This window comes from Cyprinus carpio, chromosome A16 (assembly GCF_018340385.1).
Source record: "Cyprinus carpio isolate SPL01 chromosome A16, ASM1834038v1, whole genome shotgun sequence".
In the NCBI taxonomy this organism is placed as follows: domain Eukaryota; kingdom Metazoa; phylum Chordata; class Actinopteri; order Cypriniformes; family Cyprinidae; genus Cyprinus; species Cyprinus carpio.
This window is the reverse complement of record NC_056587.1, coordinates 3,323,341-3,337,052: the sequence shown is the minus strand read 5'-3', so window position 1 is coordinate 3,337,052 and position 13,712 is coordinate 3,323,341. Positions and strand designations below refer to the sequence as shown.

Below are 13,712 nucleotides of genomic sequence, written 5' to 3'. Positions count from 1 at the left end.
AAAGTCATTTTTATGGAATAAATATGGAATTTCACAAATCAGAGGTGATCTATGAAAACAGGTGCTAGTGTATTGACTCAAAAACTCTCAACAAAGAAAGTACAGACAGAAACACAGGGGAACATTTTAAATATTTAATAAAAAGAAAAATCAGAGGACATTAAAAATACATTAAACAAAAATGATTTTGAAAAAATACTTTGCTTGCAGTTTCATTTAGCACCTGTGTGAAGAAAGACAGAAAGAAATAGATTTGAATTGTATTAATGTAATATCTTCTATTAGAGACATAAATGATCCTGGTAATAAACTGTTAGAGGTACTGCCATGTCTAGTTTATGTTCAGATGGTATGTGTGCCTGCTTAATAATCCCACAGCAACTTGCCTGGGCTAGTGTGGATGTGTTCCTGGGTAAAATGGGAGTGGCTCTCTCAATCTCAGTGTGTTTCTCTCTCTTTGTCCAGTTCACTCACTCTCTTCCCCCCTCCTCTTATTGACTAAATGCTGTCACGTAACTATACATTTAAGGCACACTTAAAGGTAATACACTGCAGCTCAGCAGTCTTTAAAAATAAGCCTATCCAGTATCCACGATGAGTCAGGAGTTGTTGTTTTTTTGTAACTCAGTCTGTTATACAACTAAACGCCAACATAACACAGATCCAATTTTCTTAATGACGAATCACAAAATCCATTTAACTTGGTCTATCTCCAATTTCCCACACAGGATAAATAGAGTACCTGCCTATCTGGAAAGATCTGAATTATCTAATAATATGTTATAATTTGTAAGGTGTGCAAAACGGGTTCACAAAACAGGGCTCAACAATAAGAAACATTTCTGGTTGTCCTGCCAATACTTTCACTAGCCCCATCACAAATAAAATGATCAATTATTAATATTTTTTTTTTATTATTATTAGCAATGTATTTTTATATTTGCTAGAAAAAATATTTTCATATAAAATTTATTTTTAAATATTTTCATTAAATGGTAAGCATTCTTTTACAATTTTACCCACTATTTTTCTCTATTACTTCACTCAATAAATCCATAAACAAATCCATAAACACTCTTTTCCTAGAAAGCAATGAAGTAAAACATCTGTAGTTTTCAACACATTCATACCAAAACAAAAGTCATTTTTGCCATTTAACAAAACCACATATACACTACTATTCAAATGTTTAGGGTAAGAGTGTTTTACTTAAAATAAATTAATATTTTGACTGACAAAGGATGTATTCAATTGCTTAAAAATGACAGTAAAGACTTTTACATTGTTACAAAATATTTCTATTTCAAATAAATAATTTCTTTTGAACTCATGGTTTCCACAAAAAAAAACAAAAAAACATTGGCAATAATAATAAAAAATGTTTCTTGAGCAGCAAATCAGTATATTAGAAAGATTTCTGAAGGATCATGTGACACTGAAGACGTAATGGCTGCTTTGGTATCACAAAAATAAGATATATTTTAAAAATATATATATATAAAAAGAACACAGTTATTTTCACAATATTTCTTTTTTACTGTTATTTTGATAAAATAAATGCAGGACTGGTGAACGCAACAGACTTTCTTCAAAAACAATCTTTTTTTTATTATTATTTTATCGACCCCAAACTTTTGAAAAATCGTGTATGTTAGCCAGCTAGATAACATTATATTGCCCTTCTAATGTTGAAGTTCTGGATAAGCAACTGTGTATTTTGGATTAAATTAAAGCTCCTGCTGAATGCTCACAGAAGCCTGTGTTTGTCTATTACCTTCACTCATTGGGTATGTCAATAACCAGCTCTGCCTCATCACCCTCTCCTCTCTCCTCCTCTCCTCTGTCACTCTCTCCTTCACTCTCTCCATCCTCCTCAGCTGCATCCTCACTCAGCATCTGCTGTGGGACCCAGCTGAAGGGCCCACTTGCACCCCCAGCTGCACCACTGCCCGCAGGGTAACTGGATGTGAGTGGGCCAACCACCTGAATAAGAGGGAGAAGCAGAGAAATGTTTGTTATTAGACTGCAAATCAAAAGCATATGTAACTAAAATGCATAAAGAAAAATGTGTTCATGTAACTGTAAGATTATTACAAGACATGACAAACAGTGTAGCAATAAAAGCAACATGAATCTAGGCCATTGCATTTCCAACGTCAACCTCTCTGTCCCCCTCTCACCTTCCCTGAACCGTCTTTCCTGTGTTTGGCCAGTTTTGTTTTTCTCTCTTTCTTCACTCGCTCAGCAGAGGGAGCCAAATACTCAGGAGGGAAGGGTAACTGCTCACCCAGAATCACACACACCCAAGGCCACCAAAGAGTAACAATCATTCCCACAAACACACCCAGAGTACCCAGAGTGATGTGTGTGAAGTCCATGCAAACCAGGTGAGGTGATACAAAGACAAAAAGAGAGAAAAAAATGAATAAAATGACAAATTAACAGGTGACAAAAACAATGTGACTAACTGAAAACCATGAGTGCAGTATGTACAGTATGAGACATGGGAGTGCACATGGAGGTGTGATGTACTCACAGTGTTGAGGTACTGTGCCGGAGCAGATGACTGGAGAGGAACCGCACCAGAGCGGGACAGGAATGAGAGATGAGGAGATGAGGACGAAGGGACTGGAGGAACTCCAGGACTCCTCCTCCTAAAAAAACAAATCAATAGATTTATTGAAGACACAGAGCTATAAAAAAAAAAAAAAAAAAAAAAAACAGCCAATAGCATAAGTGATGTATGCAAAGCAACTTGGAAATGTGATTTAATCTAGCCACAAACAAAATTCAATTTTTGCGGAGTATTTATTTAATTAACCTAAGATAATGTGTCTCACAACCTCTACATCAATTTTCTTTTTCTTTTTTCTTAAGTGAAGTAGCATTTTGCATTCATAATTTATTCAAAGCTATTAAAAAGTGCATTGTCTGTCACTGCCTATGAGTTTCTATGTTCTATGAAGTCTTGTGCATATACAATTTTGTGCTTTCTCAAATCTTTTCCAATCGGATGGTTATTTCTTTTAAGAAGCGTGTAACTGGCAAATTTTTAAGCTTAATGGATGATTGAAAGGTAAATACTCAGAGTGCTACACGTTAGCGTTTGCACTACAAATGCAATGCAGTCTTATGTAATTCTGACCATGGCAATATTCAAAAGGAACACATGCATTAAAATGTTTATTCAACAACCCATTAAAGGTCTCTATACTACTGTAGGTCAGTGAGATTTAAAAAAAAAAAAAAAAATGTTTTTTATGTTTAATAAAGACATCTCTTATGCTCACCAACAATGCATTTTCTGATCAAAAATACAATATTGTAAAATATTATTACAATTTCAAATAATTGTTTTCCATTTTAATGCATTTTAAAATGTAATCTATTTCTGTGATGCAAAGCTGAATTTTCAGCATCATTACTCCAGGCTTCAGTTTCACATGATCCTTCAGAAATCATTCTAATATGCTGATTTTGTGCTCAAGAAACCTCATATTATTATCAATGTTAAAAACTGCTTAGTATGTTCTGTGAAAACCATGACATTTTTTTTTTCAGGATTCTTTAGTGAATAGAAAATTCAAACGATCAGTATTTAAAATAAAAGTATACTAATGTAAGTCTTCATTGTAACTTTTGATCAAATCAATGTATCCTTGTAAAATAATTAATCTTACCGAGCCCAACATTTTGGATAGTACTTTGTACATTTCAATAAGGTAAAATTTCTCAAATGCAAAAAAAAAAAAAAAAGATTAACTTGCTGCCAACTCACTTCTTCCCTGCTTCTCTGTCTCTCTCCCTGGCTCCTTCTCCATCGCTGTCTGAGGAAACTGTTGCATCAGAATCTGGAAACACAACACTCTTTGCTCACAAAATTCCTTGAAGATCCCTACAGGTTTGCAGACAGGCACTTTCATCAGAGACCTACCAGAAGACTCTTCATCCACCCTCTCATACTGCAACAGTCTGTCCAACAGAAAACTGACACAAGCAGAAGTGTTTAATTCTGTGCATGTAGGTCAAACAAAGGTGAAGCATTTGATAACTGTGCTAATGAGACTCCAGGTTCTACCTTTTGTCTCTAGAAACTTTTAATAGTTTCCTCTGAGCTCTTCTCAGCTCCTCCTGAAAACACTCTTGCTCCTGAACAGAGAAATTAAGACAGAGGGTAACAATCTAAAATAACACACACACAAAAAAACAATATTTACCAATGACGAAAAAGATACTCACATATACCAGAAACTTTAACTTGCGTTTGAGATTTTTGTATTTTCTCTTGTAATCCACCTCTACTTCAGCTTGCCCGTTCATTTCTAAAGCTTAAACGGAGATTTACCGTCGTTTTCAAATGGTTTTGCTAGTTTATATGGGTTCGCCAACGAAACGGTACTGTTGTCCTCCAAATGTTAATGTCTATGTTTGTCCAGAAAGATTTAAGAGACTGAAATAGATCTTAAAAACTACTGCTGCTCTGCTAGGCATGCTAAAGCTGCATATTCAGCAAGCTAAAGAATGAACAAATTATGTATTTGTTAAGTATAACAAACAAGCTAAACTCCACAGATTAGATAATGATAATGTTATAAACTATACTATGCCAAATAAAATTACAGGACATTTAACAATGACAATAAACACATAATCTCGTTTGTGTCAGGTGCTGTACTGAACCGCGATGTGCTCTTTGTTTACTTCCGCTTTCAACGTAATTCGTACAGGAAACGGGTTTTGGAGTCATTAGACAATCTCTCCCTAGAAAAATCATTTCTAAACAAAGGCTGATTTCAAAGTTCATCATATTGCATGAGTGTCCTTATGTTGTTTTGTTCTTTCTCGACAATCCTTTAGAGCGCATCCCCATAAAGATAACAACAACATATAAAATTCAGTTCAGTTCACTTTAATAAATGCATTAAAATGAATTATATGCACGTAATAAATGTAATTAAAATTAAAACTAAACAAAAATGTAATTATTTCACTGCAGCCAATTCAGTTGGTCGGTGTCCACTAGGGGTCCTCAATAAACTTCACATCACAATTGTTTTTTATTTGTACACCCAATACTTTTTCATATAATTTATGAATTAAAAAAAAAAAAAAAAAAAAAAAAAAAAAATTACTGATTCTGCATCCCAGCAGTCAGACACTCAGGACAGGTCCTTGAATAATACATCGCTTTGGTTGAGCAGTTTTCACAGAGAGAGAGAGAGAGAAAGAGAGAGGTGACGTATCCCACAAAGGATTTTTTTCTTGTCATAGAACTCTGCCCTCGACTATTCCACAGAAATATTTGAACAATCTTTGCTTGACAGACTGCTCTTTATGAAACATAGTCTTCCTCTGTTTGCACATACAACAGAGGCACATAGTCGTTCTTTCTTTGCTGTTATATATCATTTGTGCATTTACACACACACACAGAGAAAAAATCCTTATGTCAGACCCCTTACAGAGTGAAATATAAGCCCCTCACCAGCCCTTCTGTCTGTCTTGCTGCCTTTAATAGTCTGCCTCTGTTCTCTGACGTTGGCTCTTGTTGCAGACAGAAATAGAATATCTCTTCCCTCACTTCCATAAATCGCTTGTGTGGTGCAGTGAGACAGCTGTGGACCCCACAATACCTCCCTTTGCTTTTCTTCTCCTTTGTTTACATCCTAGTAAAGTCAAAGCCATTCCAGATATTATATTGTATTTATTTTTAAAGTAACTTGTTTAGATCAGTCGAATGTGTTGGTCACCTCCAGCCTCTGAACCAATCAGTCTGTTGCCTTCCTTTGATATATTGCCCACATATTGCCTTTGTCCTTCTTTCTTCCCTCCCTCTCTCTCTCTCTCTCTCTCTCTCTCTCTCTCTCTCTCTCTCTCTCTCTCTCTCTCTCTCTCTCTCTCACACACACACACACACAAACACACACACATGTGAGATCCCAGAGTTCTGTCTGCTTTGTTCTGACAAGGAAAACTGGAATGCATACAAATCACATGAAGGACACAAAGAACAACTTTAACAACTCTCTCCTCGGTGCCCAAAAGGTAAGAATAAAATGTCACCTTCATACGTCATGGCAAGGTGAAATACACAGTGTGAACGGTTTCTGTTTCTAGAAAGTCCGAAATGAGACAAGTGTTTGAATGTGTTATTTGGAATAAAAGGAAAATCTGATGTTTAGGATTACACTATGCAAACAGTCTAATAATCTAATTAGTGTACTTACTAAATCAGTTTATTACACTACAAACTGACTTTGTGCCTGTTTGTGTTTCAGGAGAAGCTCATCCAGGCGATTAAAAAGATCAAACATGAAATTGATGAATGTAACGAGGCTGAGAAAGATGCCTTTGTGGACGCACTGGAGGTCGAGGTACAGTACTGCCTGATTTATCTTGGTAATATTTATATGACTAAATGAGTATTAATGGTCTTTTCGTCACAACACCACTTACTGGCTGGCATGGAAAGATAACTCACAAAACAAAAATATGTGTCAATATTACAAAATAAACTCTGGCAATGTGATCACCCCTTCCAAAAAGATATAGACGCTATATATTTTCATGAATAAAGATGCACCATTTTAGAGCTTTTTATATGTCCCATTCAGAAACAGTTAAGATTCATATTTAAATAACTCTTGATGCATGTCATCATCTGATTTGACATTTGGCATGAGTTGTATAACAGTATGTGAAACTGTTAATGAACAATTTCTGGTATTAAATTTGAGTAATACAGGTGCTGGTCATTTTATTAGGGTATCTTAAAATTGTTGATTTATTTCTATAATTAATTTCAAAAAGTGAAACTTGTATATTATATTTATTCATTACACACATACTGATATATTTCAAATGTTTATTTCTTTTAATTTTGATGATTATAACTGACAACTAAGGAAAATCCCAAATTCAGTATCTCAGAAATTTAGAATATTGTAAAAAGGTTCAATGTTGAAGACACCTGGTGCCACACTCTAAGCAGTTAATTAACTCAAAACACCTGCAAAGGCCTTTAAATGGTCTCTCAGTCTAGTTCTGTAGGCTACACAATCATGGGGAAGACTGTTGAATTGACAGTTGTCCAAAAGACGACCATTGACACCTTGCACGAGGAGGGCAAGACTCAAAAGGTCATTGCAAAAGAGGCTGGCTGTTCACAGAGCTCTGTGTCCAAGCACATTAATAGAGAGGCAAAGGGAAGGAAAAGATGTGATAGAAAAAAGTGTACAAGCAATAGGGATAACCGCACCCTGGAGAGGATTGTGAAACAAAACCCATTCAAAAATGTGGGGGAGATTCACGAAGAGTGGACTGCAGCTGGAGTCAGTGCTTCAAGAACCACTACACAAAGACATATGCAAGACATGGGTTTCAGCTGTCGCATTCCTTGAGTCAAGCCACTCTTGAACAACAGACAGCGTCAGAAACACATCTTGCTTCAAAAAGGATTGGACTGCTGCTGAGTGGTCCAAAGTTATGTGCTCTGATGAAAGTAAATTTTGCATTTTCTTTGGATATCAGGGTCCCAGAGTCTGGAGTAAGAGAGGAGAGGCACACAATCCATGTTGCTTGAGGTCCAGTGTAAAGTTTCCACAGTCAGTGATGGTTTGCGATGCCATGTCATCCGCTGGTGTTGGTCCACTGTGTTTTCTGAAGTCCAAGGTCAACACAGCCGTATACCAGGAAGTTTTAGAGCACTTCATGCTTCCTGCTGCTGACCAACTTTATGGAGATGCAGATTTCATTTTCCAACAGGACTTGGCACCTGCACTTCCAGTACCTGGTTTAAGGACCATGGTATCCCTTTTCTTAATTGGCCATCAAACTCGCCTGACCTTAACCTCATAGAAAATCTATGGGGTATTGTGAAGAGGAAGATGCGATATGCCAGACCCAAGAATGCAGAAGAGCTGAAGGCCATTATCAGAGCAACCTGGGCTCTCATAACACCTGAGCAGTGCCACAGACTGATCGACTCCATGCCACGCCGCATTGCTGCAGTAATTCAGGCAAAAGGAGCCCCAACTAAGTATTGAGTGCTGTAAATGCTCATACAAAAGCTCAAAAATCCTTTCTTTGTATTGGTCTTAAGTTATATTCTAATTTTCTGAGATACAGAATTTGGGATTTTCCTTAGTTGTCAGTTATAATCATCAAAATTAAAAGAAATAAACATTTGAAATATATCAGTCTGTGTGTAATGAATGAATATAATATACAAGTTTCACTTTTTGAATGGAATTAATGAAATAAATCAACTTTTTGATGATATTCTAATTATATGACCAGCACCTGTAACTTCATTATTAAGCTAATCTCAGCCTGCTCTTTTCTCCAAAGTTATTAGTCTCTCTTCCTTCGTGTTTCTCATTAAGTTATCAGTGTCTCTTTTTTATGCTCTTCCACAGAACAGATTTGAAGAGATAGAACATGAAATTCGAGCAGAGTTCCAAAACCTCCATCGTTTCCTGGATGAGGAGGAAGAGACAGACCTGGAACGGCTGAGGAAGGAAAGGGACAAACGGGTGAAGATCTTAAAAGAGAGAGAGAAAAAGTTTGCCATGCAGAGTAGAGATCTAGAGAAAGCCATCGAGACTCTGAACTGCAAACTGCGGGAAGATGACAGCCCCAAACTTTTGAAGGTAGATTTCCATTTTAAATAGTCTGACAGACTAAGCAGTAAAATCTTTATCTTTGAGCTTTAAGTAGTGTAGAGACCTGCACTGGGAGAGAAATAATACCTTATCCTCTATGGATTGTCTAATTTAAACTTCAAGTTTTTTATTTTATTTTATTATTGTGCATTTAACTACTATGAAATCAGCTACTCTGACCACATCACATACTAATTGTAAAATACTAACAGGGTTAGTTTCATGGTTTATGCAGTTGACACCCACAGAACATACTTGATGCCATTTGACGCTGTTCAGATCAAGTGCCTAAACAATCACATGATTGAAAGAGTGAGGAATCTGAAGAGCTGACTGCTGCATTCAGGCAGCGAATCATGACTTTAAATCTGAACATTCTTGCTCTAAACACTATATTTTTAAACCCATTTAGGAAATCAAAGAGCTTCTGAAAAGGCAAGTGTCTTTTCTATTTATTCTTTCTCACTTGGTCTCTAATTCTCATATAATCATAATCATTGTTACTTTTCTCATTCTGTTCACCATCTGCCTCTGTTCTTGTCCAGCTATCATTGTTTATCTTTTTTAGATGTGAGGTGAATTTCATTCGTCCTCCCCCAATAGACAGCGAAATTCTCTCTGGTCACTTTGTGGGGCCCATTCAGTACCGGATCTGGAAACACATGAAAACATCCCTCTACCCAAGTACTAAGACTAAATAATATTAAATAATATCTTTTTATTACATACTAAAAAAAATCATTTGAATTTCCTTTACTACTTCTTCTGTTCTCACTATAGTGGTGGTGATTAGGTTCATCCCAGTGACTCAAATTTTTTGAATCAGTTCATCAATGATTATTTCTGCAGGTTACATCAAACAAAGTGATTAAACCATTCAGTGCATCCGAAACTGTGTACTGTCGGAGTAGATAATACATTTGACTACAACTTATAACTTACTTCGCAACAATTAAAAAGTACGCTCTATGTAGTGTAAATATGAGTGAATTAAATTCTGACATATTATGTCCGACATGTTGATACTATCATGTGACCTACCAGCATCAGTTGCATTGCTTCACTGTCATTCATAAATGCTCTCCCATGGCCTCATTGGATAGTAAAAGCTGAATTCACGCCATGTCGTAATAACCGTAATTCCAAGATGACAACACGTAACGTTCTGAATTATACGTTTCTATGGCAACACTATCAAAACCAAAGTGTTCACATGCATGCAGAACTCTTGCATGCTTGAATGTTCTGAGAGCTACAACTTGGACCACATGACTGCTGTACCACCTGACCTCAGCCAGATTCATTTAGGCCCTACTTAGGCACTACCCACAAGTCTGAGGACATGGACAGCACCAAGTAGAACGTCACGTGTTGTTATCTTGGAATTTTATATGAAATGGTCTGGGGAAGTTGTTTTCATGATGTGGTGATTAAAGTGTTGTTATCTGATTTGAGGTTTGTGTGATTTGAATTGTTGAAGGGTGTAGGGGACCAAACAACTGTTTCTTGAAGTGCCCTTCTGCGTTCTCATCATGTGCCCACACGGAGGAGCCATCATCATGCAAAGAATCTGCACAAAGGATCATGGGAGCCCGAAGTGTCCATCAGTTGAACCCTTTGAAATCCTTCATTCTGAAGGGTCCTTTTGAAGTAGCCAGTTTTGAGCACTTTGGTTTGGAATGACCCTTCAGTATGGCGGCCATGATTGTTTTCACTCCGAAGTGCCCTTCTGAGGGCGATATATCCCCTTTGGAACGCACTGATGGTGGTCCATGAATTGCACTCTTCAGAATCTGGGAGGAAGTAGTAGGTCATCAGGGGACTTTTCCCTGCTTTATTTCAAATACTATGAATTCGGACATACCACACTTTTGGCATACTGTTTTTCACATACTGTGTAGTAGGGAAGCCTATTTGATTTTGGATGCAGTGACTGTGTTCATTTCAAGCCATTCAGACTCAAATCACTAATTTGTTCAGTGAAGGAAGTATATAGTAACTTCAGTAGAATGAATGTATGATTTGCTACTTGAAAATGCTTGCATACCTTTTATGTGCTATAGTCAGTAACTGAAAGAAGAAAATCAGTCCATGTTCTTCAATCAGGAGGCTCTAAAAGAAGAAAAATATAAGTTAGCTTGAGAAAGAGGATGAGAATAATTCATTCAAAAAACCAAATCTTTTACAAATGAAACACCACTACTATAGTCTAGTAACTATGTATATTGTATTTTTTGTTACATTAAAATTATTGTACTACATATTACTAATTAATCTGATGTAAATCAATTCTGAATAACTTATTTGCATACACAGACATATCCACGCTGACTTTTGACCCTGAAATGGCACATCCCCACTTGACCTTCTCTGCTGAGAGAACTTCAGTGACGTTCGAGGAAGACAAGGTGCAGCCTAACGAGAACCCAGACGAAAGGAACCCGAATCGCTTTCACTTCTATTACTGCGTGATGGGGTCAGAGGCCTTCACTCATGGGCGTCATTACTGGGAGGTGGAGGTGAAAGGCAAGACCGCCTGGCGAGTGGGTGTGGCCAGGGTGGACATACCCCGTGGAGAGATGGACTCCTCCTCCACATTAAACGGACTGTGGACACTGTCCCTCAGAAATGGCTCTATCATGGCCTGCACCCACCCAAAGCCCACAAAGGTGCTCTCATACACCCTCCCCATCCGCATCGGCATCTTTCTGGACTGTGATAAGGAGGAGGTGTCTTTCTACAATGCTGTAACCATGACACCACTCTTTTCTTTCTACATGGGGACTGTTCTAGTGCCGCTCTATCCATACTTCAACCCATGTGACACAGATGAAGGAAAAAACTGTGCTCCTCTTTCCATATTTCATCCATCACTCTGAGGGATTGACATGGATGTCTGGTTTTTCCACTTACTGCTGACACAGTTTGAAATGCAGAATTCTGATCACCTTGAAGCTTGTATGCCTTTAAAGCTAGAAAGCAGTTTTTGCTGAGTAGTTGTATTTGGATCAACCATCTATAGTAACACTAAACAGTAGCTGTATCCGAAATCGACAACTACCCTCATTCACTATTCCCTACATTACTCCACTAATATACTTTGCTGATAAGAAAAGAAAATGAGAGGGCAAATTCATTCATGTTTGTTCATTCATTATTTAGGTGCATTATGGGATTAAAGGAGTACACCCTATTATATCCACTATGCTTCTAGACATCACTGCAAATAATGCACCATATGGGGTGATTTTGGACACAGCCACTGGGATTTGCTCTAGTCAGCCAGTTCAGGATCTGAAAAGACGTAAAAAGTAACACTGACAATAGATTTTTTTGCTGTGCAGTTCTTTATAGAACCAATATCCCTTACACGTAAGGAATATTTCACTCAGAAATGAAAATTCTGTCATTATTTATTTGTTTCAAAACTGTATGTCTTTACGGTTTGATGTCATGATGTTGGTTATGAGACTCTTGAAAACCAGCGAGCTTAGTTTGAATTTATTGACGTCCCGCCTGCACCATATTTGATTTGCAGAGGAGGTGAAGATTATCAGTAAAAATAGTGCTTGACTCATATGGACAACATTTATAGTGCTTTTTTGTCCTTTTTGGAGCTTGACAGGCTGTGGCAACAAGGAACTATTGGTGTCTAAAAGAAAAAAAAAAGGTAACAAGAAGAAAATGAATTGATCCTACTAGGAAACAAAATAAAAATGTATTTAAATGTAAATGCATTTTAATTTGAGAGTGAATAATGATTAATTTTTCTTTTTATATATTTGTATGCAAATAAATACATGTAATTTATCTTGCAAAATGTTTGCAAGTAACCTTTGTGCATGTGTTGTATCATAATAATAATGTGTTCTGACATAATAAATCAGAAAGCCAAGAAGAAAAAAAAGAATTATATTTCTGTGCCTGCTGACATACTATTAATAGCAACTGTTTACAATTACCTGTCTATAAATAAGACATGTCTGTTGCATTCAGCCATTCCCAGGAACTACTTTGGAAACTATGTGTTGCTGTAGTGACAGAGAAGAAAACCAAAAGAGGGAGGGTCCCTCTGCACCCTGCCAGCAACAGGCCGGGGAGAAGGAAAGAAAAAGCTAGAGAGATAGATGAGTGACTTTAAATGTGATTGACTACAAGGGCAGAAAGCTCTTTTTTTTCTTCTTTTGCAGCCACAGCCACAGGAGAGGCATGTCAGAGTGCTGTGCGCAGGCCTTTATATCTGCTTTATAAACCACACACCAAGACACATTTTAAAATAATTTATTATCATTTCTAAGCATGAAATAAAGGAAGTATCACTTCTTTACAAAATGTTTATGTGTTGTTTTTGTGCAAAAAAGGACGGTCAGGGACTGATAAACTGTAGAGCATCACTCAGGTGGAATAAGAAGAGGAAAAGAGAGGCAGAAACCTCTCATGCACCTGTGGGACACAACTGCACATTGAGTTTACTTGGAACACGCACAACACCACAGGATACTTGGACTTCTCATACATTCTCACCACTCATTTTCCTCACTCGTGAGAGATAATTCCATACCCACTGAATTCTGAGTTTGACTTAAAAGGGATAGTTAATCCAAATATGATTTTCTTCTGTAGAAAACAAAAAAAGATAATTTTAGTAATTTTTTGGTTGATTTTGTCTATATTATGAAAGTCAGTGTGGTTTAAAACAACCCTCAATTATACTCACTCAAGTTTTACTGAAGACTTTGAGGGATAGTTCACCCAAAAATGAAAATTTGATGTTCATCTGCTTACCCGCAGGGCATCCAAGATGTAGGTGACTTTGTTTCTTCAGTAGAACACAAACTGAGATTTTTAACTGAAACCGTTGCAGTCTCTCAGTCATTCAATGTAAGTGGTTGGAAATCACGGCTCTGAGAGTCATAAAACATACACAGACAAAACCAAATTATACGTTGCAGCCTGTGACGATACACTGATGTGTAAAGACACAAAACCATCGGTCTGTGCAAGAAACTGAACAGTATTTATATAGTTTTTTACCTCTGCTTTTCACCA

At 37.0% G+C, this 13,712-nt stretch overlaps 2 protein-coding genes across 4 annotated transcripts; one reads left to right on the top strand and one right to left on the bottom strand.

Annotated features, from left to right (window-relative positions):
* Positions 1-120: 120 nt before the first annotated feature.
* LOC109106495 (INO80 complex subunit E-like) lies at positions 121-4,741 on the bottom strand. Of its 2 annotated transcripts, XM_019119835.2 has the most exons (8): positions 4,240-4,739; positions 4,079-4,149; positions 3,935-3,987; positions 3,779-3,851; positions 2,537-2,654; positions 2,181-2,279; positions 1,775-1,983; positions 121-223 (listed from the first exon to the last, which is right to left on the bottom strand). In XM_019119835.2, exons 1-7 carry the CDS (start codon positions 4,318-4,320, stop codon positions 1,777-1,779), a joined length of 702 nt encoding a protein of 233 aa, XP_018975380.2. In that variant the 5' UTR covers positions 4,321-4,739; the 3' UTR covers positions 121-223; positions 1,775-1,776. The 2 variants fall into 2 exon arrangements, with proteins under 2 accessions (XP_018975380.2, XP_042627994.1); XM_042772060.1 differs by lacking the exon at positions 2,181-2,279 and having other exon boundaries at positions 4,240-4,741.
* Positions 3,932-12,959, top strand: LOC109074561 (zinc-binding protein A33-like). Of its 2 annotated transcripts, XM_042772058.1 has the most exons (7): positions 3,932-4,174; positions 5,970-6,045; positions 6,279-6,374; positions 8,418-8,651; positions 9,076-9,098; positions 9,232-9,347; positions 10,980-12,959. In XM_042772058.1, exons 2-7 carry the CDS (start codon positions 5,980-5,982, stop codon positions 11,540-11,542), a joined length of 1,098 nt encoding a protein of 365 aa, XP_042627992.1. In that variant the 5' UTR covers positions 3,932-4,174; positions 5,970-5,979; the 3' UTR covers positions 11,543-12,959. The 2 variants fall into 2 exon arrangements, with proteins under 2 accessions (XP_042627992.1, XP_042627993.1); XM_042772059.1 differs by lacking the exon at positions 3,932-4,174 and having other exon boundaries at positions 5,860-6,045; positions 8,423-8,651.
* The last annotated feature ends 753 nt before the right edge of the window (positions 12,960-13,712 follow it).

Coding starts and splice junctions, on each gene's coding strand:
- LOC109106495 (XM_019119835.2), bottom strand. CDS start 4,320: ATGAACGGGCAAGCTGAAGTAGAGGTGGATTACAAGAGAAAATACAAA. Junction 4,150..4,239: donor AGTTAAAGTTTCTGGTATAT/GTGAGTATCTTT, acceptor TTCTCTGTTCAG/GAGCAAGAGTGTTTTCAGGA. Junction 3,988..4,078: donor AAAGTTTCTAGAGACAAAAG/GTAGAACCTGGA, acceptor TGCTTGTGTCAG/TTTTCTGTTGGACAGACTGT.
- LOC109074561 (XM_042772058.1), top strand. CDS start 5,980: ATGCATACAAATCACATGAAGGACACAAAGAACAACTTTAACAACTCT. Junction 6,046..6,278: donor CTCTCCTCGGTGCCCAAAAG/GTAAGAATAAAA, acceptor TTTGTGTTTCAG/GAGAAGCTCATCCAGGCGAT. Junction 9,099..9,231: donor ATCAAAGAGCTTCTGAAAAG/GCAAGTGTCTTT, acceptor TATCTTTTTTAG/ATGTGAGGTGAATTTCATTC.